The 21,901-nt window shown below is 41.4% G+C and overlaps 1 protein-coding gene across 6 annotated transcripts in view; it reads left to right on the forward strand.

Moving 5' to 3' along the window:
* Positions 1-20,825, forward strand: part of relch (RAB11 binding and LisH domain, coiled-coil and HEAT repeat containing) — a 34,426-nt gene extending 13,601 nt beyond the window's left edge. For 2 of the 6 annotated variants that reach the window (XM_069151545.1, XM_069151550.1), the window contains 20 exons: positions 471-494; positions 4,090-4,202; positions 4,361-4,451; positions 5,411-5,482; positions 5,577-5,717; positions 5,873-6,037; positions 6,132-6,279; positions 6,510-6,666; positions 6,826-6,949; positions 7,356-7,404; positions 8,627-8,706; positions 9,778-9,884; positions 10,067-10,166; positions 11,728-11,810; positions 14,517-14,580; positions 14,679-14,817; positions 14,916-15,032; positions 16,626-16,714; positions 17,319-17,389; positions 19,522-20,825. In XM_069151545.1, coding sequence (XP_069007646.1) covers positions 471-494; positions 4,090-4,202; positions 4,361-4,451; positions 5,411-5,482; positions 5,577-5,717; positions 5,873-6,037; positions 6,132-6,279; positions 6,510-6,666; positions 6,826-6,949; positions 7,356-7,404; positions 8,627-8,706; positions 9,778-9,884; positions 10,067-10,166; positions 11,728-11,810; positions 14,517-14,580; positions 14,679-14,817; positions 14,916-15,032; positions 16,626-16,714; positions 17,319-17,389; positions 19,522-19,642 — 2,055 coding nt within the window. In that variant the 3' untranslated portion in view covers positions 19,643-20,825. Of the gene's footprint in view, positions 1-470; positions 495-4,089; positions 4,203-4,360; positions 4,452-5,410; positions 5,483-5,576; positions 5,718-5,872; positions 6,038-6,131; positions 6,280-6,509; positions 6,667-6,825; positions 6,950-7,355; positions 7,405-8,626; positions 8,707-9,777; positions 9,885-10,066; positions 10,167-11,727; positions 11,811-12,490; positions 12,574-14,516; positions 14,581-14,678; positions 14,818-14,915; positions 15,033-16,625; positions 16,715-17,318; positions 17,390-19,521 lie in introns of all 6 variants that reach the window. The other 4 variants (XM_069151547.1, XM_069151551.1, XM_069151546.1 and 1 more) reach the window with 3 other exon arrangements.
* Positions 20,826-21,901: the final 1,076 nt, after the last annotated feature.

Consider the following 21,901-nt stretch of genomic DNA (forward strand, 5'->3'; position numbering starts at 1 on the left):
TGTTTGCTTTGAGAAAACAAAACCTTTTTCTAGGTTTGAGCGTGAAGTTTTCACAAAATGTAACTAACTTGCAGTGTGATTAGTGGATTGTTTAAGATAATCACGTGATTATCTCCAACCTAATGTACTAATGCTGCACGGAGCACCTTCATCATTTTTTCCTTTTGCAGATAGTGTCTTCTGCCAGAAAACTTTATTGAGATAAGAAGAAATTTCACCAGAATAAAGAGACATTCTTTACCTGCTGACCGCCCATCTGACCTGTGTCCATCTATTGATTTCGAATTCCACCTTCTTTTATGATGGCATTTGTTTTCGCCAATCATCAACATTTCTCCTCTGGTGTTTTTGCCCCCCCCCACGCACACACACTCACATTTGCTGTCCTTTTGCCTTTACTGGTTTTATTTTTTTACTCTTCTCTTTTCGTCTCACTCATTCTCTCACTCTCATGCATGCCTCTCTTCTAGAGAATGGTTGCACATCTTTGCCAGGTGAGTCTTTTGCGCGCTCATCTGCATGGTTCTCACTACCTGTACATCAGAAGTATGTAATTAATGCCCAGCTCCGTCAGATACAACTGCTGCCACTTTTGCTCTGATTTGCTATAATTCTTTTTTCTTTTACTTTGCACTAGCCCTGTCATTTCTGAAAGGTGCAATTGACTGTTATCCTATCTTGCATTGTCCTAAAAGAAAATATATTAAATAATTCCTAACCAAAATATGAATTAACATGCAATGTTGGCCTACAATAAGCAGTTTTAGCATCAGGTGGGTCATGTTTATATTGTTTCTCTTAAATCCAGGATATCTTTACTCCTCTTTGCTGGTTGGTCCCCTTTTCCGTTTTATTTGCTGCAGCTCTAATCACTGATAGTTTTATTTAAGTTTATAACATTTTATCAACCTGTTCACAAATATAATTATGCTATATATGTTTAACTAATTAAACCCAGAGAAATGTGTTTTTATGTCCTTCATATAAATTGTTTAGTTATCTAGGTAACTTAACTCAAAGTAAACCAGCTTTTCTACCTTTAACTGGGGACACAGTTGATTTTATTGTCATGAGTTAAGTGCAAATTCCTGGAGAGAAGGGAATGAGAGTTTAAAATAGATAAGGTATAGATAAGACAATACTCATAGACACCTGCACAGGTGTTCTGTCTATACGTAACTGCTTGCATGCAGTTTATGTCTGTGTGTCCATGAGTGCACAAGTACAACGTGCTTGAGTTTTGCACACAGTGTTGAAACTTGATAAGACACAAAATGGAGTGTCTGAAAGAAGAAAGTCTGGTTGGAGTGGCTCTCAGTCAGGCTGCTTTGCATATCACCATGGTTATGTAGTTTTAATCGACCACAGGCAGTTATGGAGAACTTAATCTCTGCTAAATCAAGATAAACAAGCTGAAAGGAGATGCTGGCAAAAATTGAAAAACACAGAAGAACATAGAGGCCTTGCGGTTCTTGAGTGGTGTGGACTTTGTACTATGTCCGTTAGATTCACCTACCAAGACACTTTATACACACACACACACACACACACACACACACACACGCACATGCACATGCAAACACATACACACACATGCACAGAGCTGCCCACACTTCTATCTTGCAACTTGAAGCTTTCTAACCACCACAAGTCTGAAGACACACCTTTTAGTTGTTTGAATGTGACACCCACTTAAGAACAAAAGATGTTTGACTATAAACGGTAGTATGATACATTGGGACTCTGCCTGCCACCTGGCTGCATTATCAGACACTGTAAATCATTAAACTTTATGTTTTTCTTCAATGTCCAGAACTACAATGCAGCATTGTGATAGCATTCGCATATTTTGTACAGATTATTTGTATTTAATTTTTCATTTAGTAGGAAAAAAGGCTTGTTTTGTGGATATTTGCTACAACACTATTTTCCTTTATTCCTTGATATGGTCCGTAAAAGGCTTTCCAAGCAGAATCTCTCAAGAGAGTAATTGAATGCTATAATGATTGACTTCCTTTTTTCCACTGGCCACGAACAAAGTGGAACAAGACAAAGAAAATTTCATGAGGACTCATATGACAGACAAATCCTGGTGTAATACACTAATGAACGTCTCACTGTAGTTATTGTTTGAGGACGTGAAATTAAAACACAAACCATTCAAAAAAATGTACATGAAATTTAGTGCTTCAGACATTACAGAAGCACAAATCTTGGATTGTTCGAGGTGAAAAGTCAGGGGAGCTCTAGAATTATTAGTATTCATCCTGAGTGGGGCTTTCAATGTGGGTGCAAATTTTCATGACAAACTATCAAATAGTTCTTGAGAAATTTTCCTCGAAAACAAAACTTCAACCTCACGGTGGCGCTAAGGACAAAGTCAGGAGATTTTCCAAAGTCAGTAGTTTGACTTTAGCTTAGCATCATCAATATCTGTATCAAATGTTCCGACAATCCAACCAGTAGAGTTTGAGATATTTCACATCCTCCATAGGTGTATCATCTGGGAACCACGAATGTCTGTGTAGATGTGTTGTTGTTGTTGTTGTTAATGGGGATGGGTTGGGGTACCAGTAAATGAAGCATTCTGCATTACGGTGGCAACATGATGAAATCCAGTCAGTCTGCTGTGCAACATTTCCCGGCATCGTTAATAGCTGTCGAGTTATTTCAACTTGGACCAAAGTGGTGAGCCGACCAACCAACAGGCAGATATTATCATTCCAGGAGCTTTGCAGCTTGCATGGCTGAAAAAAGACTGAAAAGAATAGACACATGGAGGAGAGAAGTCACTGGGTGCCACCGGATACAAATTCTAGATGTTGGTCTTTCGGCTGCCGTGTAACACTGTAGCTCTGCTCCTTGAAGAGAAGCACTGGGCCCCCTGTCCATACATCCTGGCGTCGTTCTGTCCACTCTACCTGCCCACAATGTTTACCCGGCACTGGTCAGATGTTTAACCTCCTGAAGGAGTCCTCACATCAGAAACACAGAAATAGAAGAGGGTCAGTGCGGTTTCTGCCTTTCTAGATGTGTGCTCGTTATGAATTCCTATGTTTGTTTTATCAGGTCACTGCTGTTGACTCTTCAAAGTGTCTCTTGTAAAGACGTAAAGTGTTTTCAAAAGCCAGGGCAGAGGATTATTGAATGGGAGTTGCATTTGGCTGCAACCACTTAATTTGCAGGTTTTTGCAGGTTTTTTTTTTCTTTTTAAGCTTGAACTGATTTCACCCGGTTTGAACTCGTCATGTAACCACTTAAAATGACGCTCTGATACATAAATGTCATATTTTCACTTTTTAAAAGGATAGCCAACATGGCACTGACTTCAGAGAGAGTGACTCATCACAGCCTATCTTTACCCAAGTCTCTCCGTTAGGTCCGTCTGTCCATCCAGTGTTGGGGTTTTGCTTTTTGTTCCAGCACTTGGCAGGAAAATATGATATCTTCCTGGAAAAAAGAAAACTTGAGTTTGAAAAAAAGACAAATATTTTTAACTCTCAATGCGCTCTCTAATTTCGGTATGTGTGGCGGGAATGCAGTGCTGACCACAATTTGGCCGTGGAGGCCCCGTATCAAGGGCAGCTGAGCTCTCTCCCCTTCGACTAGAACGTCCATGAACTCTGCCTGAACTCAGACCGAGCTCACTCTGAGGATGGGAACTGGTGCATTAGACATGTGTGTGTCTGTCTATTTGCAGTTGTGTCTGCGTGTATGCATGCACTGTTTCAGCTTCTCCAGTATGTGGCTCTTAATTTTGTGTGCGTGACTCCAAAGCCAAATGAGTCAAGGTTTAACACCAACAAGGTATTGAAGGTAAGCTTGTTTCCACCAGTGTTGATGGACTCCTTTTGGTTTTCAGAGGTGAGCCCCTGTGTATCTTTCTCCCTGTGACTTTCCCCTTTTCTCTCCTCTTAATAAACACCTTCTCCCCATTTTCTAATCCTGCCACTCCATAGGTGTACAGGCCTGCTTGACTGCTACCAACCAACCCTTCCCTATGTGTTGTAACCATAATCACACTGTTTTTGCAAAGCAATCTAAACTGACGCCGACTCTTTCCTTTTCTTTCTGTCTTCTGTCCTCCAGGAGTTGATTCCACTCATCTTGTGTACCGCCTGCCTTCACCCAGAGCCTAAAGAAAGAGACCAGCTCCTTCACATCCTGTTTAACTTAATCAAACGACCAGATGATGAGCAGAGGTGTGTATCTTTTTGTCTGTAGACAGGATAATATGTGCATTGTTTATTATGATGATTGACCTCTTACTGTTTAAACATATGATTGTTTCGCACAAAGATAGGGAGACAAACTATGAGCTTATTCAGCAGTGTTTTCTTATATGTATGTGTTTCCAAAGGCAAATGATCTTGACGGGCTGTGTTGCGTTTGCGAGGCATGTGGGTCCCACGCGTGTTGAGGCTGAGCTACTTCCTCAGTGCTGGGAACAGGTACAGTTTAATGTGCTGCCACGGACTTTCACACATTTCAAGTCATATTGCTAATTTATTAACGTGTATCATCACTGGACTGTATTTCGGTATGAGGTTAACTCATGTTATGCTCAAATCGTTTTAAGTATTGATCAATTCTGATATAATCAACATTTTCTGGCCATAGAAAAATAGATTCATACTCGTTATTGTGTCACTTATAATTGCTGTTTTTCCAAAGCTTTCTTTGACAATACTTTCTCCTTATAGGTCAAATCTGTTTAATATTTCAGTTCACAGACCAGGAGCATTAATATTAACCATGGCTATTTTTGTTTTATGCATCTTGTGGCTCACAACATATCAATTTGACAGCACAACAGTAAAATTCTGCAAAAAGCACTCAAACCTCAAACGCAAAGTCAAAACCTGGGATATGGCTGGACTGTTTATGAAACACTAACAGTTTTTAATTTGAAACTAGTGCTTTCAATTCTAAAAGGCAACAGGAAATTGTTGTAACTTTATCACTCACTCAGGGACAGACATTTGCGTTTATAGGGCTGAACCTGCTGTTGCTGTCCAGCCAAAACTATACCAAATATTAAAGGAAAATCTCAGAGTCCTTTTAGTGAGAAAACCATTCAGTGTTGTTGTCATGTGATGTCCCGGCTATCATCACATCCTGTGTCCCTGACTCGATTGTGATAGCAGTTTTATTCTCATTGCCACCTGTGGCACCACAAACAGCACACTTGTAATAAACAAAATCTGTTGCCATAGCAACTACAGCTGCCCACAGTTTGGAGGCTGAGAATCTCCCTAGAAAGACAAATAGCGGTTTCCACAGGGTCAGCGTGTTGATGATTCTCTAGTTGTTTCCATTCCATGGTGGCTACGTTCCCGTCTGCCTCTCATTTAGTTTCAGATTCTGTTTGCGCTTTTTCTTACAACTCTTCTAAATTTGTCTTCTGCAGATTAACCACAAATATCCAGAGAGGAGATTGTTGGTGGCGGAGTCCTGTGGAGCCCTAGCACCTTACCTGCCTGTAAGAACATGCTGTGCATAGAGAATAAAAAAAAAAAAAACGGAATATAAGTGAACAAAATGTTGATGAACTCGGTTTCTCTTTGTCCTTGCAGAAGGAGATTCGTAGCTCCCTGGTGTTGTCCATGTTGCAGCAGATGCTTGCTGAGGATAAGGCTGACATGGTCAGGGAGGCTGTGGTCAAGAGTCTGGGTATTATCATGGGTTACATCGATGACCCTGACAAGTACTCCCAGGTATGTGTGCTTCGAGGGGAGCATGTATTAGGATGTTTTTTTTTGTTGTTGTTTTTTTTTAAAATGCATTCAACAACTACCACCATGTGTTTACGTGTTCCTTTTGTTTTTGTATGGACTTGTGCAGCTTCTTTGTTTGTGTGTTTTCATTCCAGGGTTTTGAGCTGATGCTGCTGTCCCTCGGGGACCCATCGGAGCGGGTGGTCAGCGCCGTGCACCAGGTCTTCATCCCCGCCTTTGCTGCCTGGACAACAGAGCTGGGCACCCTGCACACATCACTCATGCCTTCTCTGTTGGCACGTATAGAGAAACTACTTATGGTAAATTACTTTTCAAAACTGCAGATCTTGGCTCGATGCTTGTAAGTCATTACAGTATCTCACCTTCCATACCTGGTGCTACTTCTGTCTTTAGCAAGGAGAACATGGTCTGGATGAACACAAGCTTCATGTTTTCCTGTCGGCCCTTCAGTCTCTCATCCCTCCTCTGTTTGCTGTGGTGCTGCAGAACGCACCCTTCACCAGCAGAGCCAAACTCCACGGAGACATACCGGCAATAGAAGGTGGAGTAGTTGTCTACACAGACACACATGCAGGTCGCAGGTCTAAAAGAGATATAGTTTAGATGGCAGAGATGTAAGCAGAAGCAGTGGTTTACATTAATTTAGGGATGACTACAACACAATTTTTATTTTACTTTTATCCTCTTCAGACATGTACTGCCAGAACAGTGGTTTGTTACCCTCTAATTTACTGAGTTTCGTCCTCTGTTCCTGTGTCTTTGACCATGCAGTGACCCGGTTCCCCAGGCCTGCTTCTCCCCTCCAGGACGTGGCAACAATCATCGGCAGCAGAGAGATGCTCAGTGCCCTGCTGCTTCTCTATGACCACCAGCTGGAGCACGAAGGAACCACTGGCTGGGAAAGCCTGCTATGGGTGGTAAACCAACTGTACGAAATGGACACACACACACACACACACACACACACACACACACACACACACACACTTACACAAAGTTGGGTTTCCATCATTTTGAAGGCTATTACATAGACCTATATTTATTTCCTGGAGAAACACTGATTTCTATCGGTCTGCTTCTACCACAGCCTGCCTCAGCTCATAGAGATCGTGGGTCGCATCAATGTGACGTCAACAACCTGCGTCCATGAGTTCTCTCGCTTCTTCTGGAGGTTCTGTCGCACGTTTGGCAAGATTTTCACCAACACCAAGGTAAAGCCATGTGACCTGTCAGAAGGAAACATTATGCTGAGGATACCTCCACAGTTTGGTCTCACCAAGTGTTCTTAAAGTTAATTTCTGTCAGTTTAGCTTATCTCAACCCTCCCTCTCCTGAACATCTACATTTTTTCTGCAACAAAAATACTGAAAAGTGTCATGAGCTTAAGTGTAAATGTGTGCAATATGTTGTCACCTGTCAGTGATGGTGCAAAATGATCATTATCTCTGAAAAAGAGGTTCATTTAGGGGACAGATGTAAATACTGTGTGTTTATGCGGTCTCTCCAGATATTTATCTGAAACCATATGACGTGGTCCAAATCTTTCATCACAGTAAATGTCATTGATATTCATAAAGGAAAAGATGACGTTTTATTTCTCCTCATTACTATTTTTAGGTTAAACCGCAGTTCCAAGAGATTCTCCGACTATCTGAAGAGAACGTCGGTAAGTCAAGCTTTAACCTACAAACAGATGTATGCAAGAGTTTCTCCACTCTCCCATGAGAATTTGTTGATGGGTGGAGTTCAGATGCAGTCACCATTGATGTAAACAAGCTATTTGGATTCCCTGACGGGTGTTCCCCCCCCTGTCTCTGTCTCTCTCTCTCTCTCTCTCTCTCTCTCTCTCTCTCTGTCTCTCTCTCTCTCTCTCTCTCTCTCTCTCTCTCTCTCTCTCTCTCTCTCTCTTTTTTTTTTTTTTAAATTCCGGACATGTTTATGTATTTTTAAAGAAGTGCTTGGTCTCGTCTGGCTGCCAAGTGATTTAGCTTTGGTATTGTGGCCATTTATGAAATGTGTTTTGTATTGAGACCCAGTCGCCGTTGAGGTCATCATGACCTTTATATAGTTAGTGTCCTTTTCAGTAGATTTTTGTAAAACCACAACAATATAATGTATGCTGGGGCCACATTGCTGCAGACTTAAGGCATGTTACCAAATGCTTAGCACAATATGAGAGCCTGTAACTCACCTCTTTATATCCCGCCATGTTCATATGTCGATGTATTTTTTTATTTCTGTGAATAATTTAGCAAAACATAATTGATGTTGAGCCACATATGCCCAACAGTGTTCAATATGGAAAAAAGTATGAGTGTCAAATGTAGGCATATGCATGTACAAGGGTTGATCAATAAGTTACGAGACTACCGCTCGTGCGCACGCACGAAGCACAGCACCATAACGTGCACACAGCAGGAGAAAGATATAACCCTAATAAGTAACTGGTACAAATTTCAGCGCTTGATCATCATCAGTTCCTGAGTTGCACACGCTTTTGTGAGCAGTGGACCGGGTGCGTCTGCGATTTCTCCGTGGACGTGACCAGAGGGCTCACGTCAGATTTAGTATCAAACTCTGGAAATCGGCAACTGAAACCCTTCAATGCTTCAGGAGGGCTGCGACAATGAAGCATTGAGCCTGGAGACTTGTTTTAGTCACGTTCACGTTTCCGAGTGGCAGAACCTCATTATCCAAAACTGAAAAAAGCGCATAAGGTCAGGCGTGCAACCCGCTGGGTTTTCTTTGACATTCGCGGGGCCGTGTGCCGTGAATTCATCCCAGGAGGGTCGGAGTGAAACCACGGAGATCTGCTGCACAAGTTTCTCACCCACAACACCACGATCGTTCTTTTGATCTATTTTGTTCTGTTTTGATTCCCCTGTCAGATGCTTCAGCAGGAAACGGTATTCTCACCAAAGCCACAGTCCCCATCTATGCCACTGGAGTGCTGACATGTTATAACCAGGTAACTCAGTACCTCTAGTAACTAAGAGACCATTAATAGATTTTGATACTTTTTAGTGTCGTGCAAATGCAAATAGGTTGTTAAAGTCGTTTCTATAATGCCTTCTTTTATGTCCTATATTTTCCAGATTATTTTACGAACATTAGTTGGTATTTATCTGGAAATTACTCTGATGTTTCCATTAAAGCTCCGTGCAAATTGATGATTAATGATATTAATTATTACTCTACCACCTTTTCATGTTGAAGTTTGTTATGTACAAACAAAAACAGAAACTTATGTATTGGGTATAAAAAAAAATGTTTTTGTAGATTCAAATCATTATCCATCTGTTTCCTATAAAAGTCTAATAGAAGTTCTTAAATCTGGATTCGAAAGAAAATAAATTACACTGATTCACTTATAGATCTTGTCTATGGATATTAACCAATTAGCAGCATGAACGTCAATGAAATGAATATTTACTAAGTGGATCTATGATGTATGGCAGCTCAAAGTCATAAAGAATATAAATGAAGAAATTCGATTAGTCTTTTGAGGAAACCTCATTTTTTTTCTTACAGACTCCAATTTAACAAGCAGGTACTTATTGACTGTAGAAACGATTTGTTTGTCCATGCCATTAATATTAGGAACAAATTGCATTGGATTTTCTTCTTAATTATCAGCTACATATCTATAAAAAAAGAAAAGAAAAACAAAACAAAAACATGAACATGAACATGAAAATAAAGCATTATCATTAGTTCCGCTGTAAAGTTTGCTAACATGAGTCATTTCTTCGGGCCGTTGTTGTCTCTTGTGTATCGTAGTTTGAAGTGTGTGTGAACCACATTACACTTTGGGGTTGTTGTTCATTCCCACGAGGGAAAATCCACTCCAAGCTACCACACATGCAAAAGATAGCAGAGCGTGGGAGTGCCGGATTTTACATTAACTTTCAACACAGTGTGTCAGCGACGAGATGTTCAGCACATTTAGAAAATGAAAGTGCCAAATAGCATCGACTTAGCATATTACATCCACATGTTTATATGAGAATGCTGATATGAGCCTATCATTTCTCCGAAGGAAGAGGATCGCAAGCTTTTGGTGGGTTTTCTAGAGGATGTTATGACAACCCTGTCTCTGTCCCATGCACCTCTCGACAGTCTGAAGGCCTCCTTCGTAGAGCTGGGGTGAGTCATACGCACACACACTTGTACATGTACCTTTAATCTGTCATGGCTTATGACACAAAATACCCCCACTTACTCTAAACTTTTATTTTTACAGTAATTCATTTGCTGTCATTTCATTTGTCAATAAATTGCCTCACTGTTTGAATATTTCCTAGTATTTATTCTTTTCTCTCTTTCAGTGCCAACCCAGTGTACCATGAGCTGCTGCTGACTGTTCTGTGGTACGGGGTGGTCCATACATCTGCTCTGGTCCGGTGTACTGCAGCACGGATGTTTGAGGTACAAAAACAGACACACCCAAACACACGGATAGTGTACTGCATGATACCCAATTGTGTACGTTTTTATTAAAATTGCAGATATTGATACATTTACTCTTTTTTTACATTTGTATCAACATATAAAACTACAAGACTCACTCTTCTGCAGAGTGTACATTATTGAGTAACAAGGCTGCAAGAGTATTGATACACTTGTAATCCATGAATTTAATGATTATTCATTATTAAATAATCATGACTGATTTTGGTGTTCTATTAAAACATCTTAGGTTTGTTATACAATGATTGTAATTTATTCTAAGTGTAATTATATGTACTGCTTTATTAAGGAAACGTTGTCTTGTGCAGTTATACACACTGGTGCAGTCCTATAGAGATTCTATTTTCTTGTTGACCTATTTGCTATACATGTGCCAGCTCTGCTTGCTGTTGCTGCTGTTAAACATGCATCTACTATTAAGATATCCTGTCCTTTTGAATGTGGATGAGGACTTGAGTTAGATCTCATCAGCGCTCTGGTTCCAACTGTATGGCTAGACCCTCCAAGAGTTAACATCAGACCTTTCACTGTGCACTCGTCTCAGAAGCAGCTACACAAATATCTGCTACATGTCAGAGTTGGGCAGAAGTCAGCAGCCTGAAAGTATACCGTACAGTCAAAGGAGCTGAAGGCCTGTTCCTTTTCAGTGTTGTTGGAAAGTATAATTTAATGAGAAATGTTTTCTCAGGATGTTTTAAAAATGTTTTCAGTATTTGGGGTTTTGTGGAAACACAGCACTACTGTTATTTTTTTCAAAGGAAGACAATAGCTTCAGTGTTTTACACAGCTGATTGGATCCATTTTGAAGCGGTTAGTCCTGGCAGAAGCCACGAGAGACATGAGATCTGTGCACACTTCAGGTCAAATGTTGGGATGAGGATCTCGGTGCAGTATTGGAACCTGGCCTACGTTGATGTAAACCTGAGGGAGGAGGGGTGGAAGGCTGTATTCATGTCCCCCTGTTTTGTGAAGTACTCGCCCTTTCCCAGAACACCTCACCGTCACCATCCCATAGTGTATAGCTGTCCACCATTGTCGAACCTGTGGATTGAACGGTGGCCCTCTACCACAGATGCCAGATCAAATTAGCACACTCTCAACTATTTCATAAAGTCCTTGAAATAATCTGATCTGGAGTCTGTGGAAAGAGCCCACAGCTTTACGCTCACCTTACTGTGACGGTACTTGTGCAGTTTAGCTCTGTTGGCTTTGTCTTCTGCATACGTGCGAGTGCATGTGTGTGAGTTTGTGTGTGTGCGTGCGTGTGTGTGAATGTGTGTGTACACACACTTGCTTGATACATGCAGTGCTGTTCCGTGCCTTGCAGCTATGGTTCTTGTCATTGTATATCACTTTCTTCCTATCTTTTTGTGTTTTTGTGTTTTTTTTTCCCTTCCCTCTTTGTTTTGCTATTTTGTTTTTTCCTTTTCTCTCTATCTATTGGCGGTGTTGCTCGCTCTTGTCCCAATGCCCCGCCCACCTCTGTGACATCACGGCTGGCTCTGTCCAATCCGATCAGCTGCTGGTGAAGGGGGTGAATGAGACTCTGGTAGCTCAGAGAGTGGTGCCGGCTCTCATCACACTGTCCTCCGACCCTGAAATGTAAGTGGAACAACAACAACAACAACAACAACAACAGTAAACCGCGCCGCGTCTCTCTCCCCCTTCTCCCTGCCGCCTGAGAACTATCACGCTGGTCTGTACCTGCCAGGAGCAAATTCAAGGCAGTTAATTGATCTCAATTTCAGGCCTTCAGATTTATTCACAAAATGTTTTTCCTGTCATTTTTACAGTCGTATCCAATTGGCTTCATTTTTATTAGTTTGGAGTGGCTCCTGTTTAGGTGCAGGCTGTGCCATGTGGTGGTTCTTCAGCCCAAACACTGTTAACACTAACACTGTGCATGTCCGCTTCATCAATCTGCAACTATAACTCATGCCAGCTCTCATCGCCTCATCAGTCTTCAACACTGATCATACTTCCGCCAGATTGGTGCGTGCACACTGCCCACGATCCCAGCATGCTCATCTGTGACCCATCCCCTCCCCTCTTCCTCTTCCTCCCCACCCCACTTTGTTGAAGCAGGGCCCCTCCTCCTGACTGACTTGTCAGCTAGTGGTTGGTTATCTTCACCCCCGTCTTTCTCAGTTTACCCCGGTCACTCTATTTCTCTCTCTATCTCTCTCTTTCCTCCGTCTGTATCTCCCTCCCTCCACCTGTCTCTGTCCCCCTCCCACCGTACCTCTCCCTCTCTCTCATCCTGCTGTGTGGTGGGTTTGCAGTTGGTTCTCCGAGGCATGAGTGAAGCGTTAGTAGATCGCCGGGCGGCTCCAGCCCTTATAACTCTGTGCAGTGGGCCTGAATTGTGAGTCAATCAACACAAGAAAACCTCTCTGTAAACATTGTCATTTTGTGGGCTGCATCCTTACAGTGTAAAACAGTATCTTCCTTTAAATCTGCCTTGCCGAGCTTCAATGGGCACCAAAAACAACTTGTTGTGACAGCTGATGTGGCCACCGCAAAAATTCAGTGGAAGACAAAGTAAGAGCCTGAAATTATCTGGCCTCTCTTCTTCTATCCTGCCTTCAGTATACACTGATCTGTAGCCACTGAGCCACAGTGACTAACTAAACATTTGAAGTTGGATGAAAACTTAAATCTCCTCTTGTTCAGTCCTCTGTAACACAGTTGTGCCTGTCATCCCGTAATAAACAAAGGACAAAACCTTTAATCATATTTTGATAGGAGATACGATTTTTTTGGCTTGGACTTTTCGGATTGGACACAATGATGAAATTTGTGGCATCACTGTTGGAATGTAGCCCTTTTCATCTCATCACTCTCTGTACTGAAATACACATGTTAACGGGTACATACACTGGAACCTTATACACATTTGTTTTTAAAATCGTAATGTGTGTTTTAACCTTTCGAATGTTTCACATATCTTTCTGTGTCTGCAATCAGCAGTTTAGAAGTAGTAACTAATTAATGTAATACAGACCTAATGAGAAACTAGTTTTGACTCCAGGGATTACCATCTGTACCGTTTGGTCTTTTCTGGTCCTACTGACCATTCCAGTGGAATTATTATCTAACATCACCCTAACAACGCCCCATTAACCTTGCCTAATGCAGTTCATTTCAATTATTGATCATTGTTGAATGTTTTAGTTATTTTCGTCTTTTTATAGAAGATTTGTGAATAGATTTGTGAAAAATAATGATCCCTTCAACAAAAGTAGTTGTGACACCAATGTCTTGGGGCCATTGGTTCAAGAATGATATGGTGAATATAGGAATATACATCAGTTTGAAAATGATATAACGCGATTATAAATCATAAAACATGTCAAATATGGATTTGGGTCAAATATTATTTGCAAAATGTCACAAGTCAGGACCTTTTTGGGCCACAACTAATGATTATTTTCGTGATCAAACAATCTCAATCTTTAAAATGTCAGAAAACGCCTAAAATGTATTGTTTTGTCCCGACCAACAGTCTCCAACCAAAACAAATTCAGTTTATTATCACGGACTACTAAATTAACTGATCTATTAACGGGCTATTGAACAAAATAGTTGGCAATTAATTTTGTCGATCAACTAATACATTATGTGAGTAATTGTTGAGGCTCTCATACCTTTATATGCCAGTTGTGTGATCAGGTTTTAAGAACTGAAAGTAACTGAGCTGAGCAGATCATTAGTAATCAGGTCATCACTACTGCAACTGCCCAGTCACGAAAAAACTCACGATATCAGCATCCTGAAAGTGGCTTTTGAAACCCAACTTGCAGCTGTCAGTAAAACACTGATAGCATTAATAAGTCAGGCAGTTGGCTCTGCCAGTTAATTTGGTTTAAATTCCCTTTCCCTCTGGTCATGTAATAAGTTACACTAATGCAGAAGCTGATCTGGCAGCACAGATTACCACGCTCTGTCGTCACTGTGGTAACCAACATGTCATTACTATGTAATCACTGTATTTGGACAAAACCTAGAACGTGTGTAAACCAAGGCAACCACACATCTTTGTGGTTTCAGTATAAATGATGACTCGACACTTGATGTGCCATTGTAATATTTAAAAAAAGTATATCATTTAAGTCAATATTTAAATTAGTTTGCTGCGTTGTGTGAAAAATCTGAAAGCGGCCCAAGAAACCTCCCCACTGGTGACATACCATCGGATTTGTTTTAATGAGCTTAAAAGCCATTTTGAGAAAACATACAGGAGTGTTACAGTGACTATGAACGGTAAAAGCGTTGTCTTGCTTTCCTGCTGTTTTTTTTTTTTTTTAGCTCAGTGAGGATATCCACTATTCCTGCCTTTGGTACCATCATGGAGACCGTCACGCAAAAAGAGGTTGGAAACACGCTGTCAATCTGCACACTCGATAAGATACGATATAAAACGAAGGAAATCATTTTACAAAATCACATTTCACATCCGCATGTGTATAGCTGCTAGAACGTGTGAAAATGCAGCTGGCGTCCTTCCTGGAAGACCCTCAGTACCAAGACCAGCACTCCCTGCACATGGAGATCATCAGGACATTTGGAAGGGTCGGACCCAACGCAGAGCCGCGCTTCAGAGACGAGTGTATGTAAAAGACAAACAAATTATTACAAAAATAAAATAAATAACTTGCCTTGCCTCTCATGTGCACTAACATCTTGTCTCTATTTGAATTCCTCAAGTTGTGCTGCCACATCTTCACAAGCTCGCGCTGGCTAACAACAGCCAAACGGTGGAGATCAAGAGGATCGACATCGCCACCCAGCTGTTCGAGGCCTACAGCGCCCTCTCCTGCTGCTGTATCCTTCCCTAGGTCATAGTTAACTGGGCCATGTGCAGGTCAGCCTGGACTTACCTTTACCTTCACAAGTCTTATTTATATTTATACATTTAAAGGGGAAACATGTGTCGCACACTTTTTTCCAAAAGGTCCTCTCATTCACGCTTTTGTAAATGTTGCAATTTCGATGTCTTTCCGAAGGCTTTACAAGAAGTCTGTGTCACGTATCGTGACGGTGAGTCAGCGGGAAGGGCGGTCGGTACAGCCGTTCAAATGTTAGCCCCCTCTGGCCAGATGTTCTCTTCAGTGTGCCTGTGAACGCGTGTGCTGGTTCGTATCAGCGTGGCCCCGGTGCCTGACTGTATGATTCTCTGTGTGCGTTGGCAGAGTCCGCCTGTCGTTTGGCAGGAAGAGAAAGGAAAAATAGGTCGCCTCCATTTTGGGGCTCGAGGTAATTACAGGGTTGGTTAAAGCAAAGGAAAGGATGAGAGAAGGAGAAAAGCGCGTGAGAGGAGAAAAGGGCTTGAACATCAGCTCCAATCCTGAGGGACAGTTCCCAGGATGGGACGAAGGTTTACTTTACCTCCGCTCCGTCTCTGCCATCCTTCTCCTCTGTGATTCTTTCGCCGCGTACTATTTCTCACACCCTTTCCCCCTCTCTCCACCTCGTATTTCATCCGTCAGCCTGACCCCACCCTGGTCCAACGCACACACACACACACACACACGCACACACACACACACACACACACACACACACGGACACACACACATGCACACGGACAGCGGACAGCTGGCCTGAGGTTCATTCCTGTGGGTTTTTGTCAGGCTGTGATTTTACACTGCAGCAGTGTCCAGGAGGTATAGCCTTAACCTCAGAGGCTTTACCTCCCACTGCACATCTTTCTCTTGTAATCAGTGTGACGAGCTCTGAAACTGTGCATTCCCATCTCTAAAAATATAGACGTGCTCGCTGAATGTCCCGTACAGCTCTGCTGGATTTGACAGCTGGCAGAACACGGTAATACCGTGTGTAATACCTCTGAAAAGTTAAGTTTGTGTCAATTCAAGTTGGGGAGAGTTTGCTTTTCAGCAATACGGAGGTAAAGAACGTTGATATAATCAACGGAAAATATTTGAAAATCAATTATTCCTGGAAGCACCATCCAAACAGTATTAGTAACGTTTTAACCTTTGAAACAGCACTTTACTCTACATGTAGCCAGAAACACAAGAAAAACTTGATACCATTACAGAAGAGAGTACGTAGAGTTTGTGTATTTTGTCTTTTTTTTTTTTGCAAAATATTTTGACCTTTTTTGTTACAGTTTTCATCAGCAGTTTAACAGCTTTAATTACTAGTGGTTTGTTAAGAATTGGTAGTTTTGGTATTGTCTTTCCCAGATACGTTTTAAATTAGTAAATACCATGTGGCTTTAAAGAAGCTTTAAAATGAACTCGCATGTTTGTATTTCTGACACTCGCATTGGAGCATGGATAGTGAACAGCGAGGGGTCTTGATTCCTGCTGTGTGACTGTTAACAGCTTTATTCATGGGAGCTGCGTAGTGCTTTTTCCACTGTATTTTACCAGCCCTTAACGTCCTGTACAGTCATTTCCGAGGAGGTGATGGTCAACCATTTCCTACCTGGCCTCAGGTGTCTGCGCGCCGACATGGAGCAGCTCTCTCCCGAGCACGAGGTCAGGGGACGCGACACAAGATGTGCACGCTCATACATATTGTACAGTCGGAGTTCACCAGCTTATCAGAGACTGACTCGAACATCTGGAATTCACACAAGCACACGCAAACACAGTGACTCCTCTGCATGCTCACGTAACTGTTTTACTACTTCATAATCTGTCACGCTCGGAGCATCTTGCACAATAAAAACGGTCTAACTTGTCACCTCTTTATCAGACACACACACGCACACACACACACACACACACACACACCACCACCATTTTTATTTGTGTCTCAGAATCTCACGAGATCCATTTCCTGTGAGCATTTTCCTAAAGTGACTAACGACCAGCTGACTCTTTTCGTTCCTACACATCCACTCTGTCTGTCGTCTCTTGAAGATCTAAGACAGGGATTTTTTTTTTTTTCATGTCGTAAAACAAACAGAGTCTTGATTTTGTCACGTTACTGCAGAGTTAGGCCGGCGGGACGCTGGTCAGTCTTGCGTTGCTGGTCGGGACGTTTTGCAGCAAATCCGAGTTTGTTTTTCTTTTTGAGAAACACATTTTTGTAAGCCACGGTAACATTTCGGCTAAATCTGTGTCTGTCATTCAACAGGTGATTCTCAGTTCTATGATCAAAGAGTGTGAAATCAAGGTGGAGAACAGAGGAATGTCAGACGCACAAGGGTAAGAACCATCACGGTCACATTCACACCGTCACTTCCACCGAAAGGATTTGCAAAAAATGTTGGGTTTTATTGCGCGAGACAGCAACAGGTGACATCGATCTGAAGTTGTACCACCGTGTGGAGAGAGGTCACTTCACAGTGTTGGGACTCGGCCCGTGTTATGGTTAGAGGAGAACACGTGAGTGTGTTGGAATGACGCTCGTTATGTGGGCATCTTCACAGGGACGGAGAACGAGGAAAATTGATTCTTCTGGGAAAGTGAGGAAAGCTGGGACGGCGGCCATATTGTGGATAGGCCTGTCACAGTTATTACATAAACGCCTGATCGCAATTATTTGCGCTGACCACAACCATTTTGTGTAATCGGTCGAATCATTTCAAGTCATTTGTATAAAACCAGCCGGATGAAACTAACAGAAATGTCACGTCGTCGTCGTCGTCGTCGTTTTCCCCGTTTGGGGTTTGACTTGCGCTCTTTTAACAACGTCATCTCTTCTTCTGCTGCGGTTTAAAGGCAAATGAGGGGAGAATTTACACCACCAACTGTTTATTTCCAGGCGCTTATTTTCTCATGTTTGACCGACCGCATTTCAATGAGCATCTATTGCTACTGGCGTAATGGATTCAGTTGCAAAGCAGAAAGAAAAAGAAGCGCCATAAAACCCAGAGGAGGAGATTTGTTGGATTGACAGCGACAAGGTGGCAGTCAAAGACACAATTTAATATGTTCCAATGTTTAATGCTAATAAATGTCTCTTCTTCTTTATAAGTTGTTTGTATTGTCAAACAATGATTAGGCATTGTACTTTAATAGTGGTATAAATTGAATGGGGAAAAACATTGTTAATATAGATTTTTTTTTTTTGTACGACGGTTAATCATCAACTGAAATGTCATAAGCCCGAACTGTGGATATTTTTTTAAACGACGTTTCTCCCGTCTTGTGTGTTTTTGGGGCTCATTGAAAAGAGAAGTGTGTGTATATAGATGTTGTATATAGATGTTGTGAGGGTGTATGAGTCTGTATATGCTCAGTTTAGGGTGTGTTCCCCCAATCTTATAGTGAAACTCTTGATGTTAAAAAATCTCTGGAGTCATGCTGGGAGATTTTAGTTCCTCTTTCATTTTGGTCTGTCTAGTCTGTCTTTAATTTCTCTCTCTGTAATCAATGACTTGGATCATTATTTTTACAGCATGTAAGTTTTGATGGGATTTGACCTTGGTAAAAGTAGATCTGGACATTTTGGAACATTTGAACTCCCATTTTATTTATTTCATTCCCGATATGAAATATCATTGAAACCCTGAGGTTTTGTGCTGAACGCTTATTTAGTGGATTCCCTGCCAAAAAAGTCACATAAGTGTAATTCTTTATATTGTGTTAAATTTCACTTAATTGTTAATGGTTATATTTTCTTGAATGGTAATGAAATTGCTTTGTTTCCTATCAAAATGAGATTTCCCGTATTGTGTGCATATTGTTCACCAGAAGACTGAGGCCATGAGACGTGAGGCATTTTTGATCACAACATCTTGAGTTGTTGTTGTTGTTGATCTTGATCCAGAGGCCAAATGATAATGTTCACCAGTCAATGGAGTTGGATTTTTGTTTTGAGAATAAATTCAACACTTCGGTGTTAGTGCCAGGAATACAAGATTTCTACTTTATTCATGACATGTGGAAATAATTCCCAACATGTTTACTTTATTCTTGAAATGAATTTTTTTTTTTTTTTTTTTTTTTTTAAATCGTCCTCCTCCTATTTTATTTCTTAAATTGATTGACTCCAGTTTGGTGTTTGATGTTTGTCCCTCTGTTGAGCAACGCAGCAGCTTGATAGAGCTGTAACTTCTCCTCTGTATCAGTCTGAATCCCAACTCACTCAAAAGAGGAACTTGTGGAGCCGTTAGCCTGTAAATCTCAGGAGGGGCCGCGTTGGCAAACAGCATTTCCTTTCTGAAGAAGTAGGGTAAAGGCTGATGAAAACCACAGACAATAGAAGGTTGTTTTTCTTTCTGCACTGTTGTGACTTCAGTTCATACGTGCAAAAGAAAGAAAATCAGCCCAACGTTTGACATTGCATGATGTCAAAGATCAAACTTTTGACCCTGTGTTTTGTTTCTCCATAGCTCTATGTCTATTGCATCCAGTTTGGTGGGTGAGGACGCCAAGACCAAGTTCCTGAGCAAGATGGGTCAGCTGACCACTTCTGGTGCCATGCTGGCCAACGTCTTCCAGAGAAAGAAGTAATCGCAAAAGTGACTCAACTTCATCATCAACTGATGAAGCCGTGCTGTCTTTGGGAGCATTTCATTTCACTGGAAAAAGCATTGGTTCAACTTAAAACAGAAGAAAGTCAAGTATATCATTTAATCAATTTCAAGAAATGAGGGTGTTGATTTAAAACCGTCAGCGCAGCGGGACTACCGGATAGTTTCAGGTGAACGGGAATGTTTTTTTTGGCAGTGAAAGTGTGCGAGGTTTTCCCCTCTGCTCATTTTTCCTCCCCGTAATTCTAAATCATGATGAAAGCATTGTCAAAAGCTAGAGATGTGCTTTTTATGAGTCAGTGTTAACATTATGGTTTCAGAAAGGGAGGAAGAGGAGAAGAAACCGAACACATCAACAGCAGCAACTTGTTACCTGGACATTTCCGGACTTGAAAGTAACTCTGAATTGGATTTCATTTTCAGCGCTGCGCGTCTTGTTTCAGACGAGCTTCACTCATCTCGAAGAAACAAAACTCTGAGCGCAGCCTCCTGGATTTAAAATTTTAACAATTGCCATTTTGGATCAAAAGGTTATCTTGTGAGGGAAATTATACTGAAAGTTGGAACCACAAAATGGCTGTGCATCTGTGTAGGATGCCTTGTACAGTGTGTCTGTACGGCTCAGAAGTATCACCTACTTGAAACTATAAAAAAAGAATATGGTCTTGCCTTTATTCCTTCAAAGTCTGTCTCTGGTTTTTGTTTTGATAGCTTCTATTTTATAACTTATTTATGTCTTAATGAAGAAAAAACATACTTTATTTCAACTTCCAAAGAAATTTGCACTTCACTTTACTATTTTGTTCTTTATTATATATGTTTTTGTTTTAATTCAGAGTCCTATACATAATGATTATCACTACTGTTAATGAATTTTTTTTTTGTTCGTTTTGGCAATGTGAAGTTGAAGAGAACACTGATCATAATTATTCCTTCTCTGTCCGTTGCATCTTGTCTCAGTGTTGCAGTGTCTCTGATAATTGTACTTTTTTTTTTCTAAGGTGGGTATTTGGTTCTGGGTTTTTTTTGTTTTTTTTGTTGTCGCTCTTTTTGGATATGCTCTAAGAAAAACAGTAAATAACTGTATCATACACTGAAGCGAGAATGGTACTCATTATGTATATTTGAAATTTGTGTCATGGTGTAATAAAACATGGAGATCAGTTGTGTACTTAAATGGACTTCCGGAGGCTTCGCTGGATACCTGCTTGTTTTCAGGCTCTTTTTTTTTGTAAAAGAATGAAAAGCGCGTTGAGCTCTCAAGAGTGTCGCCAGGTGTCGAAGGTTGTAAAACAAAGTGACCTTACGCTCGTGCACTCCTACTGTCTCAACCCGCCACGTCTCAACCCTTTGATGTGCTCTATTGTCTGCTTAGTACAACAAACCAAAGTCCATCGTATGGGGCATTCCCACCAATTTGACCCAAGAACAAACAAAGAAAGGCTCAGATGTGCGTTCGAGATTATATCGTCTCCCAAATCAGAGTTTGTGTAAATTGATAACGTGGTCAACTAAATCATCATGAGAAAACAATTGGTCCAAGAAGTGTACATCTCTTCCCTGAATGTCTCCATAGGAATTTAAGAGGGAAATAAAAGTTACATTTTTTTTTTGTTTTTTTTTACTATGCTGACTGACCTGTGCTGACATTGGTTGCTTATTTAGTGGTAGAATGTGATGCGAGTTGGCTAACGCTCTTATAAAGAACAGTATTTGCATATTCAGGCTAATATTCAACCACCATCACTGATAACTGGCCAGGTGGACAAATAATTGATCCACACTGGGGGGGGGGGGCCACGGCAGTGCTGCCTGTGTGTGTGTGTGTGTGTGTGTGTGTGTGTGTGTTCTCCCATTCCTTTGTTAGTGTGCCTGTGTGTGCAGAGACAGATGTGTTATTTGCCTCCACAGTGAATAGTTTGGTTCTTTGTGTGTTAAAGCAACCGTGAATGCACGTGTGTGTGTGTGTGTGTGTGCGCGTGCGCGTGCGCGTGCGCGTGCGTGTATTGTCGTGCACGGCTAGGTGTGAGCTTTTAGTTTCCATGTGTGTTCATGAAAACTTCTCCGTGGCATTTTGTTTGCATGTAGAAGTGTTGTCGGCCGGCAGCTGTTACTCACATCGGTGACCCGGGTGACTCGACGGTCACGTCTGTTTTCGAAGCGAGCAGAAGAAATGCAGATCTGGACCATGGTTGCGCCGATTTAATGTCCTTATTCCACTCTGTTCTGCGTGCATGTT

The sequence above is a fragment of the Embiotoca jacksoni genome, unplaced genomic scaffold (assembly GCF_022577435.1).
Source record: "Embiotoca jacksoni isolate LCO1_2020_lvr unplaced genomic scaffold, fEmbJac1.0.p SCAF_17, whole genome shotgun sequence".
NCBI lineage: Eukaryota > Metazoa > Chordata > Actinopteri > Embiotocidae > Embiotoca > Embiotoca jacksoni.